General features: G+C 58.8%; 2 protein-coding genes across 5 annotated transcripts in view; both read right to left on the bottom strand.

The window, feature by feature from the left end:
* TRIM11 (tripartite motif containing 11) overlaps nt 1-10,037 on the bottom strand; it is a 32,744-nt gene extending 22,707 nt beyond the window's left edge. Inside the window, exons 1-3 of one of the 3 annotated variants that reach the window (XM_074385469.1) lie at nt 9,178-10,037; nt 1,289-1,384; nt 499-729 (exon numbers count right to left, since the gene is read on the bottom strand). In XM_074385469.1, coding sequence (XP_074241570.1) covers nt 499-729; nt 1,289-1,384; nt 9,178-9,585 — 735 coding nt within the window. In that variant the 5' untranslated portion in view covers nt 9,586-10,037. The remainder of the gene's footprint in view (nt 1-498; nt 730-1,288; nt 1,385-9,177) is intronic. The other 2 variants (XM_074385470.1, XM_039464329.2) reach the window with 2 other exon arrangements.
* Nucleotides 10,038-11,381: 1,344 nt separating this feature from the next.
* On the bottom strand, nt 11,382-20,870 carry TRIM17 (tripartite motif containing 17). Of its 2 annotated transcripts, none has more exons than XM_039464322.2 (7): nt 20,651-20,870; nt 18,902-19,523; nt 17,039-17,134; nt 14,153-14,383; nt 12,696-12,718; nt 12,496-12,599; nt 11,382-12,106 (listed from the first exon to the last, which is right to left on the bottom strand). In XM_039464322.2, exons 2-7 carry the CDS (start codon nt 19,328-19,330, stop codon nt 11,550-11,552), a joined length of 1,440 nt encoding a protein of 479 aa, XP_039320256.1. In that variant the 5' UTR covers nt 19,331-19,523; nt 20,651-20,870; the 3' UTR covers nt 11,382-11,549. The 2 variants fall into 2 exon arrangements, with proteins under 2 accessions (XP_039320256.1, XP_039320257.1); XM_039464323.2 differs by having other exon boundaries at nt 18,902-19,335.
* Between the last annotated feature and the right edge of the window lie 1,495 nt (nt 20,871-22,365).

The following is a 22,365-nucleotide window of genomic DNA, read 5'->3' as shown; positions in this document are numbered from 1 at the left end:
GCAGAGGAGGATGAGACCCCTCGTGATGGAGACGCACGGGTGTGTGGTGGGGACAGAGAGAAGGACGAGGACTTCCTGCTGGGGACGCCTGTGGGAGGCCCCAGGTGGTCCCAGGCAGGGAGGGCAGGTCAGAGCCCGTGGGGAGCGGGGTCAGCAGCACCGGCCCATGCATCCTGCGCCAGGCGGGCCGGCGGGCACACACACACTCTCCACTGTGCCCACGGGGAGCGGCGACCGCTGTCAGGCCGAGATGGCGTGACCTTACGTAAGCACTTGAGAGATGCCACCTGCGAACGTCTATAGAGGAAAATGGATCGTGCCTTTCTCAGCACATGGGTTTTGGGGGTGGGACGGGCGGGACGTCCATCCTGCTGCTGACTCAGCGTTTCAAAGCCAAGAGCCGGGCACATCCAGCCAGGCCACTCACGTCTCCACCCAGACAACCTCCACCCCCAGGTGGCCTCCGCGGCTGCCGCCCCGCCGCCCCGCCCAGCTCACCTGCAGCAGCCCCAGCGCGGGCAGCCGGCAGCGGCCCTCCAGCTCGGCGATGAGCTCCGCCAGGTGGGCACTCTGCTGGCCCAGGCGGGCCGCGCCCTCCCGCAGACGCGGCAGCACCTCCAGCTCCTCCTCCTCCAGCCTCTGCAGCAGCTGCTGCTCCTCCTCGGCCAGCAAGCGGCGGAGACGCTCGAACTCGCCCAGCACGTTCTGCCGCTGGCTTTCCACCATCTTCTGCAGGGCCCAGAGAGGACAGCTAAGACCAGACCTACACCCACCTGTGGCACCTCCCAAACCCCAGATGCACCACTCAGGGACAGTCAAACGCTACTTTACCACGAGCTGAAACCTGCCAGACTCTAAACCATCTAGTCCTCCCTGACTTCCAAACCCAGCCCTGGCTTTGGTAGAACGCTGTATCTACAGCTGGGGCTGCCCAGACCCCGAATCTGCCACCCAGGGCCCCCGAGACCCCGAATCGACTCCTAGGGATGGCCGAATCCCACCATCTACCACGTAATCACCCAAAGCCTCCAAATTCACCTCCAGGTCCACCTCAGAGTTGCCACCCAAGCATGCTGGGACCACAGGGTGGGGCTCTGGGGGGTGTGGTGGCACATGCCCACCTGAGGCCAGCAGGACAGGTGCACGCAGGGCAGCCCTCAGTGGGCTCGGTGGGGCCAGGCTGAAGCAGTAACTGGTCATGGGGTGCTGAGGGCAAGTGTGCCCAGCCAGCATCGCTCCCGGGGTCCCCTGCCCCGCCACCCGAGACCCTGGGAGCCCCAGCACCTGCCTGCCACAAGGCACAGGTCTCATCCGCCTGGGCCTGGAACAGCAGCGCGTCCTGCATCTGCTTCCGGAGGTGCTCCAGCGACTTCTCCAGCTTCACCTGCGGGAGAGGCCAGGCAGGGCCATGAGGCCCCAGTCCCCGGGCACACCTGACCCCCTGTCCCAAGTTCCTCAGAGAAAATGGGGACAAAGTGGTGGTGGGCAGGACCACCTCTTCCCAGAGACTGGCAGTCCCAGCCGGCCGTATTCTCTCCTTTTTCTCACACGGGGTGTCTTTCTAGTTCTCGATCTTGCTGCCCTACCCTAGGCCTCTTCCTGCTTCGCAAAGCTGCCTCAGGGGCTCTGGCTGCACCCCGTCGGCCCCCGAGCTGATGCTGAGCTCTCCTGTTCCCAAGCCAGCGCCTCTTCCTCCTCACCCGCCAGCTCACACAGGGCCTGGGCCAAGCCTATGCTGGGGTCCAAAAATTCTGCCCCCCTGCCTCCACCAGACTCCCCCCAAATTCACAGCTTGAAATCCCAACCCCCAGGGAGATGACGTGGGAGGCAGGGCCTTCAGGAGGTGACGAGGTCAGGACGGCAGAGCCACCTCGATGGAATCAGTGTTTTCATGAAGGAACCCTCCCCACTTTCACCACTGAAGCCACAGGGAGAAGGTGCCCTCATCACACACTGAACCTGAAGGACTTGATCTTGGACTTTCAGCCTCCAGAGCTGCTAGCAGGACACATCTGCCACATGCAAGCCACGGTGTTTTGGCAGGACCGTCGGCGTGGATGCAGACGGCTGGCTGCCCGCCCCATCTTTCCTCCGAGCCACTCGGGACCTTGCGCGTTTTCGGCGTCACCGCTGTCACTGTAATAAGCCCCAGGCTGGGTACACCTGCATTCTAGGTCCTCAATTCTCATTCCCACGGTTCTCCATGCCGGGCGTACCGGGAAGCAGCGAGAATCCCACACACGAGCCTGCGGCACCTCGTGTGCTTCGGGTGCCAGCAACCCACTCCTAGAAGGGTCTGTTCACTTCCACCTCATCCCCATCTGACAGCCTCATCAGCCACGGGCCTTGTGCTGGCCACACCTCTTGGCTCCTCGGCCACCCTGAGGCTTGGCTATCACCCCTCTATCCATGCTCTGGACGGACGGAGGTGCCGGAGGGTCTGGAAGTCTGCCCCGGTAGCCGGGCCAGGACGGGAGCTCAGCTGCCCGGCCCCAGGCGCTCACTTGGGTTCCACACCTGACCTCGCGATCTGCGGATTCAAGGAGACCGCCTGGCACCTCTGGGGCACCAACAGCACGTCCAGCTGCCTGTTGTCTCTGCCTGGGCTCAGCTCCCCAGGAGCTGCAAGAACCCCAGACAGGGGTCCCTGTCTCCAGGCCGCCCTCCTCACTGCTGCCAGCCTGCCGCAGAAAACTCAGGCCTGGTCCCTGTAATCCAACGACACCTCAAACACTTGGCCCAGCGCCTCTCAACTTCTCCCTCGATGCTTCAGTCCCTCTGATATTTTCTTTTTCTTTCTTTCTTTCTTTTTCTTTTTTTTTTGTTGATACAGAGTCTCGCTCTGTCCCTCAGGCTGGAGTACAGTGGCGCAATCTTGGCAGACTGTAACCTCCACTTACTGAGTTCAAGCGATTCCCCTGCCTCAGCCTCCCAAGTAGCTAGGATTATAGGTACCCTTCACCACACCCAGCTAATTTTTGTATTTTTAGTTGAGACGGGTTTTCGTCATGTCAGCCAGGTGGTCTCGAACCCCTGACCTCAGGTGATCCAACCACCTCAGCCTCCCAAAGTGCTGGGATTACAGGCGTGAGCCGCTGCGCCCAGCCAGCATTTTCAGGTTTCAACACTAAGGTTACAAACAGCATGTGAACAGATGGAATGGGCGGTAAAGCAGCACAATGCACCCAGCACGGCAAAGATCTTGCATTTCAAGTACACACATCTTTGTGTCTCTTGCCAGATGAGAACGGAAGCCTCTTACCCTGCATGTCGTCAGAACTGGGATGCTGGGGCTTGGGGCCTGGGATCTTTCGCGCGTCCTCCTTCCGGTGGCAAACCCCTCCCCTACAAGTACCACGTGATACACAAACCCAGAGAGAACTGGGGCTACGTTCTCTTTCCCATGTGCTGATCCCTGGAACTGGAACTTGCTGGGACTTTCCTGTTTACCACCTGGGGGCAACCCAGCCTGGGGCTTGTTCAGCTGTCATGACTGCAGGTCAGCGCCAGGCAAGGAGTAAACTTGTCATGGAGCTCGTGGGCCCCAGCTCTGGCAGTGGACACACAGCCCCATGGGGAGGACTGAGCTTTCTCAGGCCACGGAGCAGGTAAAAGTTTGCTGCGGTTAACATCACACAGGCCCTAACGCAGTGGAGAGAACAGGACATGTCACCCCCCAAAATGCCGCTGTGGTATGAGGATGATTCTGAGTAAAAGCAGGTACAGAAGAGCTCTCTGTACTCCTGTCTGCCTAAAAGCAGGGTATTCATTCTCCATGAGAAAGGCAACCCCTCTACCAGGAAGAGGAGGGCACTCTAATCCCAGGAGAGGAGTCTGCCTAAACAGACCTTACTGCAAGGTCCATTATCTGGTCACCTTCCCACCGTTTATCAGCCCTAGAAGCCCAATCTGTTTTCTGTGTCCAGTCAGTTCTCCACAATTTACAAATATAACGCGCAGAATCTAAGGGCTCTTCTTTGCTTCTTTTCTATAAAGTTCTTATGCAATGAAACTTAAAATATTAATAAAATTGTATGCTTTCTTTTCCTATTGATCTGTCTTATGCCAGTTTAATTTGCAGCCCCCAGCCACTGAACCTAACAGGGTGGAGGGAACATTTTTTCTTCACCTACAAAAGAAAGGGCTGTTAGCCCAGGAAACTTTATTAGGTCAACTCTGTAGAGCTACTGGGTGCACTGTGCACCCATCAGGGTAACTGGTGTCAGGAGGGTAATCCTGCTAGGCTAGTATGTCTGAGGTAGAGACATTTCTGCACAGATAAAGAAAACAAAACCCACAGGAATCTGTGTCTAGACAAGCCCAGGGATATGGCTCTAAGCCACTTTTCTGCTAAAATCCAGGGCAGAAGGGGACAGATTCAGATTTATTCTGGTATCCCATAAACCTGCTCTGTGACAGGGACAGATTGACTCAGTACTGACTCTAACACTGGCTTAACTGCTAGTCTGGCACACACAGGTGACCGTGATGCTACACACAAGGCACAATCGAGGAAGCTCCAAAGATGCTGCCATCTGCCCCACACCTGGGCTCCCAGGAGCACGGCGCAGCAGGTCAGCGAGGAAGACGACAGCGGGAGGGAGGGCAGGGCAGGGGAGCACGTGCCCCAGGCCTTGAAGCTCCAGGTTTGTTTGGGTTTTAAGCAACAAGACAAGGAGAGAGAAGGCGGGCTGGGCCCTGGCATCTCAGATAGCAGAGGCGGCTCCCAGCACCCCACCCAGAAAGGCAGGGTGGCCTGGAGGGGAGGTGACAGAGGAGATGAGTCTGCCCCACTCATCCCGCCCAGCCGCCACCTCTGAGGTTCTCCCACTTTCCTCTGATCCCGGCCCCTTCCTGGCCGGTGCACACTCACACAGTGCACGCTCACAGTGCACGCCCACATAGTGCACGCCCACATAGTGTATGCTCAAATAGTGCACGCCCACATAGTGCACGCCCACATAGTGTATGCTCAAATAGTGCACGCTCACACAGTGCACGCTCACAGTGCACGCCCACATAGTGTATGCTCAAATAGTGCACGCTCATAGTGCACGCTCACATAGTGTATGCTCAAATAGTGCACGCTCACACAGTGCACGCTCACACAGTGCACGCTCACAGTGCACGCCCACATAGTGTATGCTCAAATAGTGCATGCTCACATAGTGCACGCTCACATAGTGCATGCCCACATAGTGTATGCTCAAATAGTGCATGCTCACACAGTGCACGCTCACATAGTGCACACTCACAAAGTGCACGCTCACAGTGCATGCCCACATAGTGCACGCCCACATAGTGTATGCTCAAATAGTGCACGCTCACATAGTGCATGCCCACATAGTGTATGCTCAAATAGTGCATGCTCACACAGTGCACGCTCACATACAGTGCACGCTCACATGGTGCACACTCATATAGTGCACGCTCACAGTGCACGCCCATAGTGCACGCTCACAGTGTATGCGCAAATAGTGCACGCTCACATAGTGCATGCCCACATAGTCTATGCTCAAATAGTGCATGCTCACACAGTGCATGCTCACATAGTGCACACTCACATAGTGCATGCTCAGTGCACGCCCACATAGTGCACGCTCATAGTGTATGCTCAAATAGTGCACGCTCACACAGTGCACGCTCACATAGTGCACTCACATAGTGCACGCTCACAGTGCACGCTCACTGCACTCCCACATAGTGCATGCTCACATAGTGCCTGCTCACATAGTACACGCTCATAGTGTACGCTCACACAGTGCACACTCACAAAATGCATGCTCACACTGTATGCTCAAATAGTACACGCTCGCAGTGCACACCCACATAGTGCACGCTCACAGTGCATGCCCACGTAGTATATGCTCAAATAGTGTACGCTCACAGTGCATGCTCAGTGTATGCTCATAGTGCACGCCCACATAGTATATGCTCAAATAGTGCACGCACGCAGTGCATGCCCACATAGTGTACGCTCATAGCGCATGCCCACATAGTGCACGCTCATAGTGCACGCTCACATAGTGTATGCTCAAATAGTGCACGCTCGCAGTGCATGCCCAGCGTACGCCCATAGTGCACGCTCACATAGTGTACGCTCACAGTGTACGCCCACATAGTGCACGCTCACAGTGCATGCTCAAATAGTGCATGCTCGCAGTGCGTGCCCACATAGTGTACGCTCACATAGTGTATGCCCACAGTGTATGCTCAAATAGTGCACACTGGCAGTGCATGCCCGCCCACATAGTATAATGCTCAAATAGTGCACACTCGCAGTGCATGCCCAGTGTACGCTCATAGTGCACGCCCACAGTGTACGCTCAGTGTATGCCCACATAGTGCACGCTCACATAGTGCACGCTCAGTGTATGCCCACAGTGTTTGCTCACACAGTGCACACCCACAGTGTATGCTCAAATAGTGTACACTCACAGTGCACACCCACATAGTGTACGCTCACATAGTGCATGCCCACAGTGTATGCTCATAGTGTACATCCACATAGTGCACACTCACAGTGCACGCTCACATAGTGCACACCCACATAGTGCATGCTCAGTGTACACTCACATAGTGCACGCTCACATAGTGTATGCTCAAATAGTGTACACCCACATAGTGCATGCTCACAAAGTGCATGACCACATAGTGTATGCTCAGTGCATGCCTAATGTACGCTCACATAGTGCATGCCCTAGTGTATGCTCAAATAGTGCACGCTCGCAGTGCATGCCCACATAGTGTATGCTCACATAGTGCATGCTCACATAGTGCACGCTCACATAGTGCACACTCAGTGCACTCTCATATAGTGTACACTCAGTGCATGCCCACATAGTGTACACTCAGTGCACACCCATAGTGCACCCTCACATAGTGTATGCTCACATAGTGCACGCCCACAGTGTACGCTCAAATAGTGCACGCTCACATAGTGCACGCCCACATAGTGTATGCTCAAATAGTGCACGCTCAGTGTATGCTCACATAGTGCACGCCCACAGTGTATGCTCAAATAGTGCATGCTCACATAGTGCACGCTCATAGTGCACACTCAGTGCACAGTGTACGCTCACATAGTGCACGCCCACATAGTATATGCTCACATAGTGCACACCCACAGTGCATGCTCAGTGTACACTCGCAGTGGATGCCCACATAGTGCACGCTTACATAGTGCATGCTCAGTGCACGCTCACATAGTGTATGCTCACATAGTGCACGCCCACAGCGTACGCTCACATAGTGCATGCCCACAGTGTACGCTCACATAGTGCACGCCCCCATAGTGTATGCTCAAATAGTGCATGCTGACAGTGCATGCCCAGTGTTCGTTCACATAGTATACACCCACATAGTGCATGCTCACAAAGTGCATGACCACATAGTGTACACTCAAATAGTGCATGCTTACAGTGCACACCCACATAGTGCATGCTCACATAGTGTATGCTCACACACTGCACGCTCACATGGTGCATGCCCATGTAGTGTATGCTCAAATAGTGCATACTGGCAGTGCATGCCCACAGTGTTCACTCACATAGTGTATGCCCACATAGTGCACGCTCACAAAGTGCATGACCACAGTGTACACTCAAATAGTGCACACTTACAATGCACGCCCATAGTGTATGCTCACATAGTGCACGCTCACATAGTGTATGCTCAGTGTATGCCCACATAGTGCATGCTCACAGCGCATGCTCACAAAGTGCATGCCCACAGAGTATGCTCAAATAGTGCACGCTCACAGTGCATGCCCACATAGTGCATGGTCAGTGCACACCCATAGTGCACGCTCAGTGTACACTCACACAGCACACACTCACATAGTGCATGCTCACAATGCACACCCACATACTGCATGCTCATAGTGCACACCCATAGTGCACGCCCACATAGTACACGCTCACATAGTGCACGCCCATAGTGTACACTCACACAGTGCACGCTCACAATGCATGTCCATAGTGCACGCCCATAGTGCATGCTCACATAGTGCACGCTCACAGTGCACGCCCAGTGTATGCCCACAAAGTACACGCTCACAGTGCACACCCATAGTGTACATAGTGCACGCTCAATGTATGCCCACATAGTGTACACTCACATAGTAGTGCATGCTCACAGTGCAAGCCCACATAGTGTATGCTCATAGTGCATGCCCAGTGTACACCCACATGATGTACGTTCACATAGTGTATGCCCACATAGTGTATGCTCACATAGTGCATGCTCGCATAGCGTATGCTCAGAGTGCATGCTCAGTGCACGCTCATGCATACTCAGTGTACACTCACAGTGCACGCTCACAGTGTACACCCACATAGTGCACGCTCACTGCACGCTCACACAGTGCACGCTCACACAGTGCACGCTCACAGTGCACGCCCATAGTGTACGCTCATAGTGCACACCCACAGTGTACACCCAGTGTATGCTCATAGTGCACGCTCACAGCGTACGCTCAGAGTGCATGCTTGCAGTGCACGCTCATAGTGTACGCTCACAGCATACGCTCACAGTGCATGCTCCCATAGTGTACACCCCATAGTGCACGCCCACATAGTGTACGCCCACATAGTGTACGCCCACATAGTGCACGCTCACAGTGCACGCCCAGCGTGTACGCTCACATAGTGTACGCTCACAGTGCACGCTCATAGTGTACGCTCACAGTGCATGCTCCCATAGTGTACACCCCATAGTACACGCCCACATAGTGTACGCCCACATAGTGTACGCCCACATAGTGCACGCTCACAGTGCACGCCCAGCGTGTACGCTCACATGGTGTACGCTCACAGGGCACGCTCATAGTGTACACCCACATAGTGCATGCTCACATTTGCCTTGCCTCCACGCCACCACCTTCCACCCTACCCTCTTAGCCTCTATCTACGGGAGGTACGCCCCTCATCCCCGAGAGCGGGGTCCCATTGGCGGCCATGGCCCCAAGGGACCTGCTTGAAACAGACTGTCATGAGCCCCCACAGCCACCCTACGCGACACCGCCCTCACAGGCCCAGGGCAGACTGCATCTTGAGCTCCCCGCCCTAGAAAGTGACAGATTAGGCCTGGAGCAGCCCCCCAAGCCCCCCACCCGCCCAGGCCTCCCCAGCTCCCGGCTCCCCGACGCCCCTGTTCGCTGCCCCCGCCCGGGCGCACCTTGAGGTCGTCGGCTGCGTCCTGCAGCGGCCGCACGCGGTGCGCCCAGTGCTCCCCCGAGCGCTCGCAGGCCGCGCACAGCAGGCGCAGCTCGTCCCCGCAGAAGGCGGCCAGGGGCTCGCGGTGCGCGGGACACACGCCCTGCGGGACGGGCGACGGCGGATGTAGGCGCCGCGCCATCTCGGCCATCTTGGCGAGCGGGCGGTTGGGCCGCAGGTTCCTCTGCGGGGACAGCTCGCGGCACTCGGGGCACGCGTACGGGCCCTCGGGCTGGCCCCAGCAGCGCCGGATGCACTCGCGGCAGAAGTTGTGACCGCAGTCGGTCATCACCGGGTCCGTGAAGTAGTCGAGGCAGATGGCGCAGGTGGCCTCCTCCTGGAGGTTGGTGGACAGATCGGGGGCGGCCATGGCGCGGGCCGAGCGGAGGAACGCGGTACTGTCCGCGGGGCGGCGGCGGGGAGGCGCGGGAGGTCGCAGGGACGCGGGGGATCCGGCTGCGGCGGCGCGGGCGCGGGCACTCCGGGGCGGGGCTCGGGCTCCGAGGCGCGGGCACTCCGGGGCGCAGGATATTGGGCTTGGGAAACGGTGGGCGCGGAGGCTCCGGGCTCGAGGGACGCGGGACGTCGGGCTCCCGGACGCCGGCAGGAAGAGGACCCGGAGCCGAGGCGGAAGCAGGAAGCGACTGGGTGGCTTTTTTTTTTTTTTTTTGGAAGAACGCGCTTTTGCCTCCGATTGGCCGCTGCCCGTCACGCGGCCCTCGGGCGGGACAGAATTGGAGAGCGTTCAGTCACTGACCCGGCGTCCGCGCCGCTCGAGTTGGTGTGACGTAGTCTTTACCCTGGCCCTCGGGAGGAATGAAGCGCAGGGGAGGGATGGGGCAGGGGCGGGGCGCAGCGTAGGGATGAGGGCAGGGGCGGGGCGCACGGGAGGGATGGGGCAGGGCGGATGGAGGCAGGGGGCGGGGCGCACGGGAGGGATGGGGCAGGGGCGGGGCGCAGGGGAGGGATGAGGGCAGGGGCGGGACGCACGGGAGGGATGGGGCAGGGGCGGGGCGCAGGGGAGGGATGACGGCAGGGGCGGGACGCACGGGAGGGATGGGGCAGGGAGGATGGAGGCAGGGGGCGGGGCGCACGGGAGGGATGGGGCAGGAGCGGGGCCCAGGGGAGGGATGGGGGCAGGGGGCGGGCGCAGGGGAGGCATGGGGCAGGGGGCGGGGCGCCGGGACGGATGGGGGCAGGAGCGGAGCGCAGGGGTGGGACGGAGGGGGAAAGGGCGGGGCTCACGGAGGGAGGGGAAAGAGGGCGGGGCTCAGGGGAGGGCGGGGACGCACGTAATAGGGTACCGGGGAGAGGTGGGGCAGGGGCGAGGCTCAGAGGGATGGCAGAGGGCCGGGCACACGGTAGCTACTACAGGGACCCAGGGAACCCGCACCCCGGGGCAGTGGAGCCTCGGTCTACCCCGCGTGCGTCCCGGGGCGGGCATCCTCGGGAAGGCCCGGCCCACACGGCCTCGGCAGGCCAAGGTCAGAATCACTGGGGTTGGGAGATGGGACCGGACTGTCCCTCCAGGCCCAGCTCTGCAAGAGGCGCACATTCTCTCTGCGGGAAGCACTCCGAAGGGGCGCGTGGTTCCCGGCAGCCCGTAGCGCAGACTCCGGCTTCGGCGGGGTAGGAGTGCGCTGCCTCCGGAATTCTGCGGCGCTGGTGACTGACTCGGGCTGTTAAAGTGCTTGAGGCTGCGGGGGTGGGTGGGGGGTCCTTGGAAAAGGGAAGGGCGCTGTGGAAAGGAGGCCCCTAGATAAATCCTAACCTCTGGGATTTTGCACCTGCTCGTGCAACTTTGGGGGTCGAACGGGATGGGGGTGGGCAACTCCGAGGCTTTTTAGGGGTTCAGCCTTTCGCATTTTCCCCCTTCGAAGGACCCAATAGGATGCATAGGATATTTCCACGGGCAGCCTGGGACCATCCCTGGCAGAGCAACTAATCACCGCCTCCCCCATCCCGCAATAGGATGCAAACTCTGACAGTAACCTACACTGCTGGGGGGCCGGGAGCCACGAATTCGTGTCATTCCAAAGTGAAGGTGGGGGTGCGGCTAAAGAAAACCACGTGTTCCTGCTCTGCAGGTACGGATTTAGAAGTCAGTCCACTCAGAATGCAGGAGCTTTCAAGTTTCCTCTAGGAAGCATCTGGCAATACAGCCTCTTAATGTTTGACGGTTTTAATCATGGTTATAGACTTTGAGAACCCCCCCTGCGTGGCTAATGGCTGCCAGCGTAGTGCCAGAGAACCCTGGCAGGTGGCCTGCAGTAAGCAGAAGGCCCCCACCTTCTGCAGAGCCGGGGGCAGTGCCAGAGTCCCCCAGCCTGGTGTCTATTCCTTCACCCACATGGTCACTGTGGAGATGACCATCTGACCAGACTTCGGCGCCCCCAGGCAGAAGAAAGGCTGCAGGGGGCCCGGGAAGGCTGCCTGGGAGTAGGTGTGCAGGTGGGACCCATTGCTCACATTATAGAACGACAACTCCCCGGCCTCGAAGTCCAGGAAGATGCCCATGTGGGTGGGTGGCTCCGTCAGCATGACCGGGGTGGGGGTGGGGGTGGACGTGGCAGGCAAGTACTTGGTCCCCTTGGACAGCTGCACCACCCAGAAGCCGTTTTCGGGGCACTTGGTGACCCTGTCTTTCCGGCTTACGTTGTCTCTGCACACGCCCAGGGCCCACAGCGCATCCCCGGTGATGTTCAGGCCCACCTCCCAGTAGTGCCTCCCAGAGGACAAGGCCGCCTGGCCCACAGCACAGGGGTAAGCCACGAATCTGTCTTTGCTGCAGAAGCTGCTTTCATCCGGCGGAGAGCCCAGGTAGCACCTCTGGCGGCCATCGTACAGGAGGAGGTAGGGGTACGCGGAGGTGGGGTCCGGCACCACCTCCTCTGTGGATGGGCAGAGTAGCCACAGAGAGATCAGGGTCAAAGGTGGGAGCGCCCGGGCCCTAGCAGTGCATGTGGCCAAATGGTCCCTTAACTCCCTAGAGGTCTCTCCTGCCATGAAGCTGGGGTTACCTGATGCTCCTACACCCTAAACGTGTGTGGATGTTGGGGCGACAAGGAGCCGGGGCCCAGGCGGAGGGTCACTCCAGCTTCATCCCACGGATTAAAACCCCCAGTAATGCTGCCCTTCGAGGGCACAGTAAGTAACCCGTGACTGTCAACAGGCAGTGCACTCGCAGACCCCCCACTGGTGGCTTCCAAGGCTGGGGGGCACAGTGGGGTGTTGCCAAGAGATCCTGGGTCAGGGGTCCCGGCCCTGGGTGCCCACTTACCTAGGAAGCCTCTGAGCACTTCGATCTGTCCGGGAACCCTGCACACAGTCCTGGGTCCGGCGGGGAGGGCGACCTCTGGGCACTGCACACTCACACTGTTCTTCCTCCAGTGGGCACAGTCTTACTGTCCCCCCGCCCCACCGTGTTATTGGCCCCCCACCTCCCCACCGCTGCTGCCCCCACCTGCGGGGACCACGTACCTGCTCAGGGGTTCCTTCATGTCCTGCAAAAGACAAGGATGGAGGCGGGGAGTGGGCCCAGCTCCTGGCTCCCCTCGGTGTCCCCACCTCCTTCTTGTCCATGTCTTAGGGCAAGACCCGTCCTGTCCCCTGGGCATTCCTTCCTGTAGGCGACCTCACGGCACTCCGGAGCTGTCCCCACTGCCTCAGCTCCCACTCCTACCAGAGCCCCCAGTGCCTCGGCGAAGCTGAGCTACGCAGTCAGCCCACGGTCAGACACCAGAGGTCCTTCGGCTCAGCAAAGGCAGAGGGAGCCCTTCTGGGCAACTGGCCACTCGACACTGACCCTTCTGTCCCATTTCGGGTGGCTGCAGCCCACCCAGCAGGAATGGGGTGGGGGTGCAGTTTTGGAAGGGGGGGGCGGGTAACAGACTGAGCCACCTGGGGATTTTCTGTAGCCTCTTTAGGGATTCAGAGTCCCCTGAAGAGACCACTGTTCACTTCCCTGGCCCAGAAGCTACAAGGGACTTCTGTTCTCCAAAGGCCACTTTTCTAGAGTCCAGGGCGCAACCCTAAGTCTTGGCAGGGACCCCATGCAGGTGGCATGCGCGGCCCCCAGCTCCCAGGAGCACCCTTCTGCCAGCTGCTGGGGCTCCTCCGCTCAGTGGGGCCGCAGACCAATGCAGTGGGTTGGGAACAGGCAGCTTTGCTTGCCTCTTCGTTTTTTTTTGAGATGTGATCTCACCATCGCCCCCACTGGAGTGCAGTGGCGCAATAGCTCACTGTGGCCTTGAGCCCACAGGCTTGAGATCTTCCTGCCTCAGCCCCCTGAGTCCTGGGAGCACAGGCACGCGCATGCCCTGCTTGTATTTGTAAATTTTGGTAGAGATGGGGTCTCGTCGGCCATAATCAAGCCTCTCCAAGGCCATGGCAGGCTGGCCTGGTCACCTCCCCGCTGCCATTGCAATCAGGCGCTGCCACGAGACTCAATCCTGGGACAGTGCGCCTCCCACACACCGAGACATAGCGTCCCTGTCCCAAAGCTGCAGCTGGCTGCCAGGTGTCCCAGGCCAGCTCTCTGGACTTGGAAGGAAATGGGGACACTGTCTCAGGTTGGAACCTGTTAGGGGCTGACTTGTGTCCCCACAAATTCACAGGCTGAAGCCTGAACCCGCAGGATCTCAGAATGTGACTGTGTTTCTTTAAGGAGCAGGTTAAGGTTGAGGTTAATCCAGTCTAACTGGCACCTTCATGGACGGGGTGACGCTGGGAGGACAAGGGAGGAGATGGCATCTTCAGGCCCAGGAGAGAGGTTCAAGAGGGACCAGCCCTGCCCACCTTGGCCTCGGCCACCCAGCCTCCGGGACTGGGAGCTAACAGCCTTTCCCTGTCTGCTGCCTCTTCACCAAGTCCAGTGCCCCCTGCCCATGCCTGTCCAAGCTCATGTCCCACCCCAGCTGCAAAGCCCACCAGCTCACCTGCAGCATCTGGAGGGGCCCCTGCGCACTCCGCTCCTCCAGCTGCAGTAGCAGCAGCTCCAGGGAGTGGCCCTGCCGGTCCAGGCAGGCCACACTGTCCTGGAGCCTGCTGGTGGTCTCCTCCTCCTCCCTCTCCAGAGACCGGAGGAGCCTCTGCTCTTCCTCTGCCAGGTAGAGGTTCATCTTCTCAAACTCCAGCAGAATGCGTTCTCTCCTCTCCTTCACCTTGCCCTGCAGGGGTGGAGAAGCCCAGTGTGTCGCCAGCAGGTGGCTCAGCCCAGGAATGCTGGCACCTGTCCCCAGGGCCCCAGCGACCCACAGATCACCAGCGACTGGAGCTTTAGTTGGGGACCAGGAGCTGTGACAGAGACCCCCACCCCCACTACCCTGTCACTGAGTATAACCCTGTGAGCCCCAAACTGCAACTTCCATGCATCTAAACACGCATGCACGCTTGCTCTGAGGAGGTTCAGAATGTCCATCCCGAAATAAGCCTCTCGGGCATGTTAAACAAAATTTATGGATGGCTATTGTTTTTTCGTTTTGTTTTGAGACAGGGTCTCGCTCTGTGGCCCAGGCTGGAGTGCAGTGATACAACCTCAACTCACTGCAACCTTGCCCTCCTGGCCCCAAGTGACCTTCCCACCTCAGCCTTCCAAGTAAGTGGGACTACAGACATGCACCACCACCACCATGCCCAGCTAATCTTAAATTTTTTTGTAGAGACAGGGTCTTGCTATGTTGCCCAGGCTGGAGTTCTGTGGCATGATCGTGGTTCACTGCCACCTTGGACTCCCGGCCTCAAGTGACCCTCAGGGGCCATTGTTTTGAACTGGAACCCTGTGCTAGGTCCCAGAAGACCAGACCCCACCAGAATGGAGTCACTGGTGCTAATGCAACCCAGCAGTTCTTTGATCAGGTCAGCCTGCCCTGATCGTTTTTTTTTATTTTTCCTTTTTCCATGAAGCCAAAGGCTGTGCCCCTGAATGCTGACGCTCAGCCTTCACTGGCTGCTGTTTAGATGATACGTAGAGGTCACACGCAACTGGCTGCTTCGGGAGCGTGGCGCAGCTCCTGTCCCTCCTGAACTGGCGGAGACCATCTGCCCTTCCACTGGACCTGTGCCAGTGCCCGAGGTGGCCTTTTGAGGTCGGAGGGCCAAAACCTCCAACCTCAGACCACACTAACGCTGCCACTTCTGGTGCCTGTGTCCCGTGAAATGCCACGAACCCCAACGACACCTGCACAGAATGGGCCTGCTGGACCACCTGCTCTCTAGGCCATAAATGCTCCTAAGCCGAATCACGAGGGAGGCGGGTTTAAGAGCTGTTCTCCCTCCTCATCACTCGGTGGCCTCGCAAATAAATCTTTTCTCTTGGCTGGACGCAATGGCTCACACCTGTAATCCCAGTGCTTTGGGAGGCTGAAGTGGGAAGATAGTTTGAGCTCAGGAGCTCGAGGCCAGCCTGGGCAATATAGCAAGACCCCGTGTTTCTACAAAAAAAAAAAAAAAAATTAGCCGGTGGTGGTAGCAAATGCCTGTAGTCCCAGCTACTCAGGAGGTTGAGGCAGGAGGATCACTTGAGTCCAGGAGCTTGAGGCTGCAGTGAGCTATAATCACATCACTGCACTCCAGCCTGGGCCACAGAGCAAGAAGACTTAGACTCAAGAAAAAAACAAAAACAACAAAATTAGGGTGAACTAAAGGCCATTGAGAACCCGCAGAAGCAGAAAAACCCGTTTGCCTCTCCCATTAGCTGCCTTAAAAAATAAAGTGCCTAGCCAGGCGCAGGGGCTCACGCCAGTAATCCCAGCACTTCAGGAGGCCAAGGCAGGCAGATCCCCTGAGGTCAGGAGTTCAAGACCAGCCTGACCAACAATGGTGAAATCCCATCTCTACTAAAAATACAAAAGTTAGCTGGGCATGGTGGTGGGCGCCTATAGTCCCAGCTGCTTAGGAGGCTGAGGCAGGAGAATTGCTTGAATCCAGGAGGCTAAGGTTGCAGTGAGCTGAGACCACACTATTGCACTCCAGCCTGGGCAACAAGAGCGAAACTCCATCTCAAATTAAAAAAAAAAAAAAAAATTAGCAGAATAAAAATAAAGTGCTCTTTCATGAAGGAAATTTCTAGTGGTGAAGGAATCTATGCCAGGAAAAACATTCCAAAAACCACTCTTTTCACCTGAGACACTTGCCTGCATACTTAACCAACACCACCTGCCTCCCCGGCCCAGAGGCCCCAAGCCCTATTCCTTTGTGGGGCCAACCCACACCTCCACGCTCTGGCTGCCTCCTTTGTGGTACTGAGCCCTCACCCACCGCCTGCCTCTTTGAGTCTCATTTTTGAGGTCCCTTCTCTCTAGTCTAAGAGTGTATCTGTAATTTAAAATTGCCTTTTTCTTTTTTTCTTTCTGGGATGGAGTCTCGCTCTGTCGCCCAGGCTGGAGTGCAGTGATGCAATCTCAGCTCACTGCAACCTCAGCCTCCCAGGTTCAGGCGATTCTCCTGCCTCAGCCTCCCGAGTAGCTGGGACTACAGGCTCGAGCCACCATGCCCAGCTAAATTTTTTGCATTTTTAATAGAGACAGGGGTTCCCCGTGTTAGCCAGGATGGTCTTGAGCTCCTGACCTCGTGATCTGCCCGCCATGGCCTCCCAAAGTGCTGGGATTACAGGTGTGAGCCACTGCACCGGCCAAAATTGCCTGTTTATCTTTTTCTCTGCTGTTCTTCTGTCTTAAGTCAGTTTCATTCAGGGCCCAGCCACGGAACCTAAAAGGGTGGAGGCGCCTGTCTTCTTCCCCTGCCGATGAGGCAGCGAATCCCCACGGACAGACACAGACGTGCAAATGCAGCAGGAAAGGGACCAGACGGCCCCGGGCACCCACCTGCCACTTGGCTAAACTCTGCTCCTCCCTGGCCTGCAGCTTCCCCGTCCTGGCGATCTCCTCCCGCAGGTACTCCATGTCCTCCTCCAGCTTCAACTGCAGGACACAAACCGCAGGATTTGGGGTCAGCTATCCCACCACCTCTCTCCCAGAGGCCAGCTGTGCTGACTGAAACCGCACCCCTGCTAAAGACCCTCCTCAGGAGGGGCAGGGCATCAACATACATCACCCAGAATGTGCTGCCTTGGATTATTTTGAGCTAAAGGCACTTTAAAAAGGGCAAGTGCAAGAATCGCTGTGACCCTCGGCCTTCCTGAGAGCTGGGGGCACAGCCCACCATGCCAGAGAGGCCTGCCCTAGGCCAGGAGGAAGGCCACGTTCTTACCAGGGCCAGGAGGCCGAAACCAGAGGAATATGTGCAAAGGAACCCTGCTAAGCTAACCCTCATCCTCAGCTACGTGTTTGGCTCTAACAGGCCTCTAGATCCTCAGGAGGGACTCCCCAGTCAGGAGAAGCTTATGGTGAATGAACTTCAGTCCTTTGGTTCTGCTCATCCCCCTCAAATCAGTTTAGCTCTCAGGGCCACCCAGAATACTCTAAGAGAGTAGAGGTCTGTAGGGCTGTGGTGGCCCCACAGGGTTGTGGGGTGTCCCTTATGCTGTGTTGAGGTACAGGATCCAAGAGGTAAAGAGACAGGACACTGAAGAACTGGTGAAGAGCACCTGGATTCCTGGATTCGGGGGGTCACACCACCTGTGAGTGGAGATCAGCGGCGGCCCCCCAATGCCCAAGAGCATCTGTATTTATTAGGTACAAGCAGGGGGCAGGGTCATGAGTGAGGTCATCATCTATAGGCTTAGTGATAGGGCATATATAATCACGTGAGTCACAAGCTTGTTCACAACACTTCTTATCTGGGGGCTGGAGACTTCAAAGGGTTTCTAATAGGATACTGTAAGCTTAATGCAGCGGGAGCTGACAGACTTGTGCTCTTCTCTTAAGACAGTTATGGGAGGATGATTTGAGCTAGCACAGAAGTGAGAAAAGACTGACAGGGTGTCCAGCCGCCGTGACTGGTCACACCAGAAGGGTTCTTCTCCCTTGGTTACTTCCAGGATCTCAGGCCTGAGGCCGACTTTCCACAGGAACTGGATGCAAGGTGCTATAGCTCCTTTATCAGGAGGAGAGGCTCCTGCTCCAAGCCTGCTGTACAGCGTGTACCCTTTCAGGCAGGGCTGCCGCCTGGGTCTTTGGTTCTCGTCTTGGTCTGGCTGTTTTCCCATGTGCTGCTTCTGTTCTGTGACTGCTCTAGGAATTCCTCCTACTACAGACGACTATATGATGATCTAGAATGATTCTATAAATCAGCGCTAAATGTGTCCAATACCTATATGATTATATAGAAAGATTATACAGAACCAAGTAGATATAAGTATTAAGTATGATTATATAAACCAGATATATGTAAGCAGTAAGTTGCACTTCAAGCACTAATTCTATAAACTAATATATGATTATATATGCAGTATTATATAAAGGAAACAGCTGAGCAATGACACTATAAACTAAAATATTCTTCAGGCACTAGTTGTGCCTGGGTCTGTTCAGTTCTCCTTCCTGGGTGCCCCTGGGGGTGTTACCCACGGAGGTCAGATTTTCTCATACAACGTAGGTCCACCTTCTCCCCGTGGACACCCCTTCCCCAAGCCCAGACCTGGGCCACCTTGTCCCCCGGACACCTCCTCCCCAGCCCCTGACTTGAGCTACTTTGTCCCTGGACACCCTCTCCCTCCCCCATGACCTGGGCCACCTTGTCCCCTGGACGCCTCCTCCCCTGCCCGACCCCGCCCCGATGTGGCCCACCTTGTACCCCTGCACCGCCTCCTCCGCAGGCAGCACGCGGTGCAGCCGGTGCTCCCGGGACTCCCTGCACACCACGCAGATGGGGCTCTGGTCCTCCTGGCAGAAAAGCTTGAGGGGCTCCTGGTGCTCCTGGCACAGGTCCCGCTTCTGCAGGCCAGGATGCTGCCGCGCCATCTCGGCCACCTTGGTCAGCAGCCGGTTGGGCCGCAGGTTCCTCTGCGGGGACATCTCTCTGCACTCGGGGCAGGGGAAGGAGCCCTTCCGCTTCCGCCTCCCCTTCTTGCCCTGTGCCTTCTCCCAGCTCAGCTGGATGCAGGCGCGGCAGAAGTTGTGGCCGCAGGCGGTCATCACAGGGTCGGTAAAGTAGTCCAGGCAGATGGAGCACGTGGCCTCCTCCCGCAGCTTTCTGGCGAGTTCCACAGCCTCCATGGCTCCTGGGAGACAGGAGGCGGGTTCCCGAGTTGAGGGACTCTGGAGAGAGGTGGCCAGATGCTCTGGGCGCCGGCAGTGTGCAACCTTCCTGTGCAGCCTCCCTTTACAGAGGAGGGCTAGGGCTGCGGTCCAGTTAGAGGGTCCAGAGCCGTCATTTTTAGCCTCGTCAATAACAGACACAGATGCTTCCCTGGAAACCACACAGACCCTCCCTGACCGTTGTTGGCCAGGCCCCTCCGTCCCTCCTCTCCCTGCCATCCCCTTAGCCTGCTGCTGGCCACCCCAGCTCCCCACCTCAGCCGCTCCTCCTCCCCCACCTCTGCCTGCTAAGCCTCCAACCTGCCTTTCTGGAGAAGCCCCTACGCTCGGAGCCTTCCCTTAACCACTTTCTACCCACCGACCCCACCCAGAGCCCCACTCCCATTCTCCCATCCTCCCATCCTCCCCGGCCATCTCTGCTGGGAGTTGAGCCCCATCTCCCCTGGGGCAAGCAGCTTGACTAAGGAGCCTTTCAGCAAGTGTCGGAAGAATTTTTTCTTTAACAAAACTCGGAAAACCAAAGAAACAAGGGATAGGCTATCAGAGGAAAAAAGCTCTTCCATTCGGTAGTGAGGTGCCGTTCGGAAAACCGCACGCGTGTACACGTGCCCACACGCGCACACACACACAAATACACAAACACAGGTGCACGCACGCACAGACGAACATGCACACCCAGACACATACCCACGCGTGTATGCAAAAGTGCCCGGGCACGCACAAACACACGCACACCCACGCACACACAGCACACATACGCGCACACGCACAAACGCGTACGCACAGAAACACGCATCCACCAACAGCACGCACAGGCCCAGATGCGCAGCCCTGTAAACACGCGTGCGTGTACACACAGGGACACGCGTGCGTGTACACACAGGGACACGCGCGCGCACACGCGGGCACGCGAGCGTCAGCGCCAAACCGACACAGACGCGCCCCGCAGTCCGAGTCTCACGGCCCCACGCCGCGGGGTTGCTATGGGGACGGAGGTGCGGAGGGATTTTAAAATCGCGTCTACACTGCAAGCACCACCCCCCTTCCGTTCTGCCATTCCCCAAAGCGAGGGCGTCCACAGGTCTCCGAGGTCCCCGGCCGCGTCCCACGTCCATTTTCTCGGAGCTCCCCTCCCCCCAGGAGCCCTAAGGGAGGCAGCCGCCCCACCGGACCGAAGAGGGGCCTGGGCAGCGGCCTCCCTTCCGCTCTGGTCCGCTAGGGCCCCGGAGAGCTCCCCGGTCACCGCGCGCTGGCCCTGGGCCCTGGGTTCCCACCCACCTGGAACCGTCTCCAGGGACGCGGCGGAGGCGGGAAGGCGGACGTTGGAGGGCGGAAGGCCCCGGTCGGGCTCAGGCCGTGGCCCAGGCCCGCGGACGGGCACTCACGCGGAGGGGAAAGGCTGGGTCTGCCCACGAAACCCAGAGGACCGCGGCCCGGGCGCGGGGCAGCCGCCCGAGGGGCTTTGTGGCGTCGGCGGGGGTGGGCGGGGGGAGCGTGGGCAGGGAGAGCGGGGCGGGGCGCGGCGGGGCGGGGCGGGGTGAGGCAGGGGCGGGGAGGCGGGGGCGGGGCGGGGGAGGCGGGGGCGGGGCGCGGTGGGCAGGGGCGGGGGCGGGGAGTGCTCGGCGGGGGCGGGGCGGGCAAGGGGTGGGGGGCGGGGGGACTGCTCGGCGGGGCCGGGGCGAGGGCGGGGCGCGGTGGGCAGGGGGCCGGCGCGGGGGCGGGGGGAGTGCTCGGCGGGCGCGGGGCGGGGCCGTGGGCGGTTGGGCGGGGAAGTGCTCGGTGGGGGCGGGGCGGGGGAACGGGGCGAGCGTGGGAGTGGGCGGGGCGGTTGGGCGGGGGAGTGCTCGCCGGGGGGCGGGGCGGGGGAACGGGGCGAGCGTGGGAGTGGGCGGGGCGGTTGGGCGGGGGAGTGCTCGCCGGGGGGCGGGGCGGGGGCGGGGCGTCTCTTAGGAGAGGTTGGCGGCGGCTGCGGGGGCGGAAGGCAGGCGGCCGCGGGTGGGAGGATCTGGACTGGCCCCGGGCGGGCGCAGCGGGGAGCTGTCTGGGCGGCGGGGTGGATGTGGTCCGCAGCCAGAGAGGACAGGAGTGTCACTGGCCTGGGGTGGGACTCTTAGGGAAGGTTAAAGGATTGTGGCGGGTGGGGAGTGCGATGGGGGCGGCTGGGGGGCAAGGAGCGGGCGGGCAGGCGAGCACGGGTGGGGAGTGGGACTTGAAGAGACTTCTCAACCCGGGGTTGGGGCTGCGGGAGGGCAGGTGAGCCTCAGGCTGGAGGGTTGGGGTAGGGAATGGAGCGGCGGTTGTTGGGGCTGGAGTGGGGGCGCGGGTGGGAGTGAGGCCGCGGGAGCCAGTGTGGTTGATGGAGCTGGAAGGGGGTCCCGGGGTGCAGCCAGCCCCAAGGGCTCTAGTGGGCGGTCAGCATCAGGGTGAGGGTCCAGGGAGGGGCATCCCAGTCCTGGGGCCTCAGGTTTGGAGGGACCGACTGGAGGGTCAGGTACCCTGGGGGTGTGGGGCAGGCTGGGTCTGGCCGCCACCCCTGGTGGTTTTGCTACCAGAAACAGGTCCTGATCCAGACCCCAAGACAGGGTTTTGGATCTTGGGCAAGAAGGAATACAGGGCAAATCCATAAACTGGAAGCAAGTTTCTTAAGAAAGTAAAGGAATAGGCCGGGCGCGGTGGCTCACCCCTGTAATCCCAGCACTTTGGGAGGCCGAGGTGGCTGGATCACGAGGTCAGGAGATGGAGATCATCCTGGTCAACATGGTGAAACCCCGTCCTTACTAAAAATACAAAAATTAGCTGGGCATGGTGGTGCTTGCCTGTAGTCCCAGCTACTCGGAGGCTGAGGCAGAATTGCTGGAACCCGGGAGGCGAAGGCTTCAGTGAGCAGAGATCCCACCAACAAAAGAAAAAAAAAAAGTTAAGGAACGTAAGAATGGCTACTTCATAGGCAGACCGTCCCAAGGCTGCAGGTTGCCCATTTTTATGGCTATTTC

Source organism: Saimiri boliviensis, chromosome 14 (genome assembly GCF_048565385.1).
Source record: "Saimiri boliviensis isolate mSaiBol1 chromosome 14, mSaiBol1.pri, whole genome shotgun sequence".
Taxonomy (NCBI): Eukaryota; Metazoa; Chordata; class Mammalia; order Primates; family Cebidae; genus Saimiri; species Saimiri boliviensis.
The sequence above is the reverse complement of the archived record's forward strand: the minus strand, read 5'-3'. Positions and strand labels throughout refer to the sequence as shown.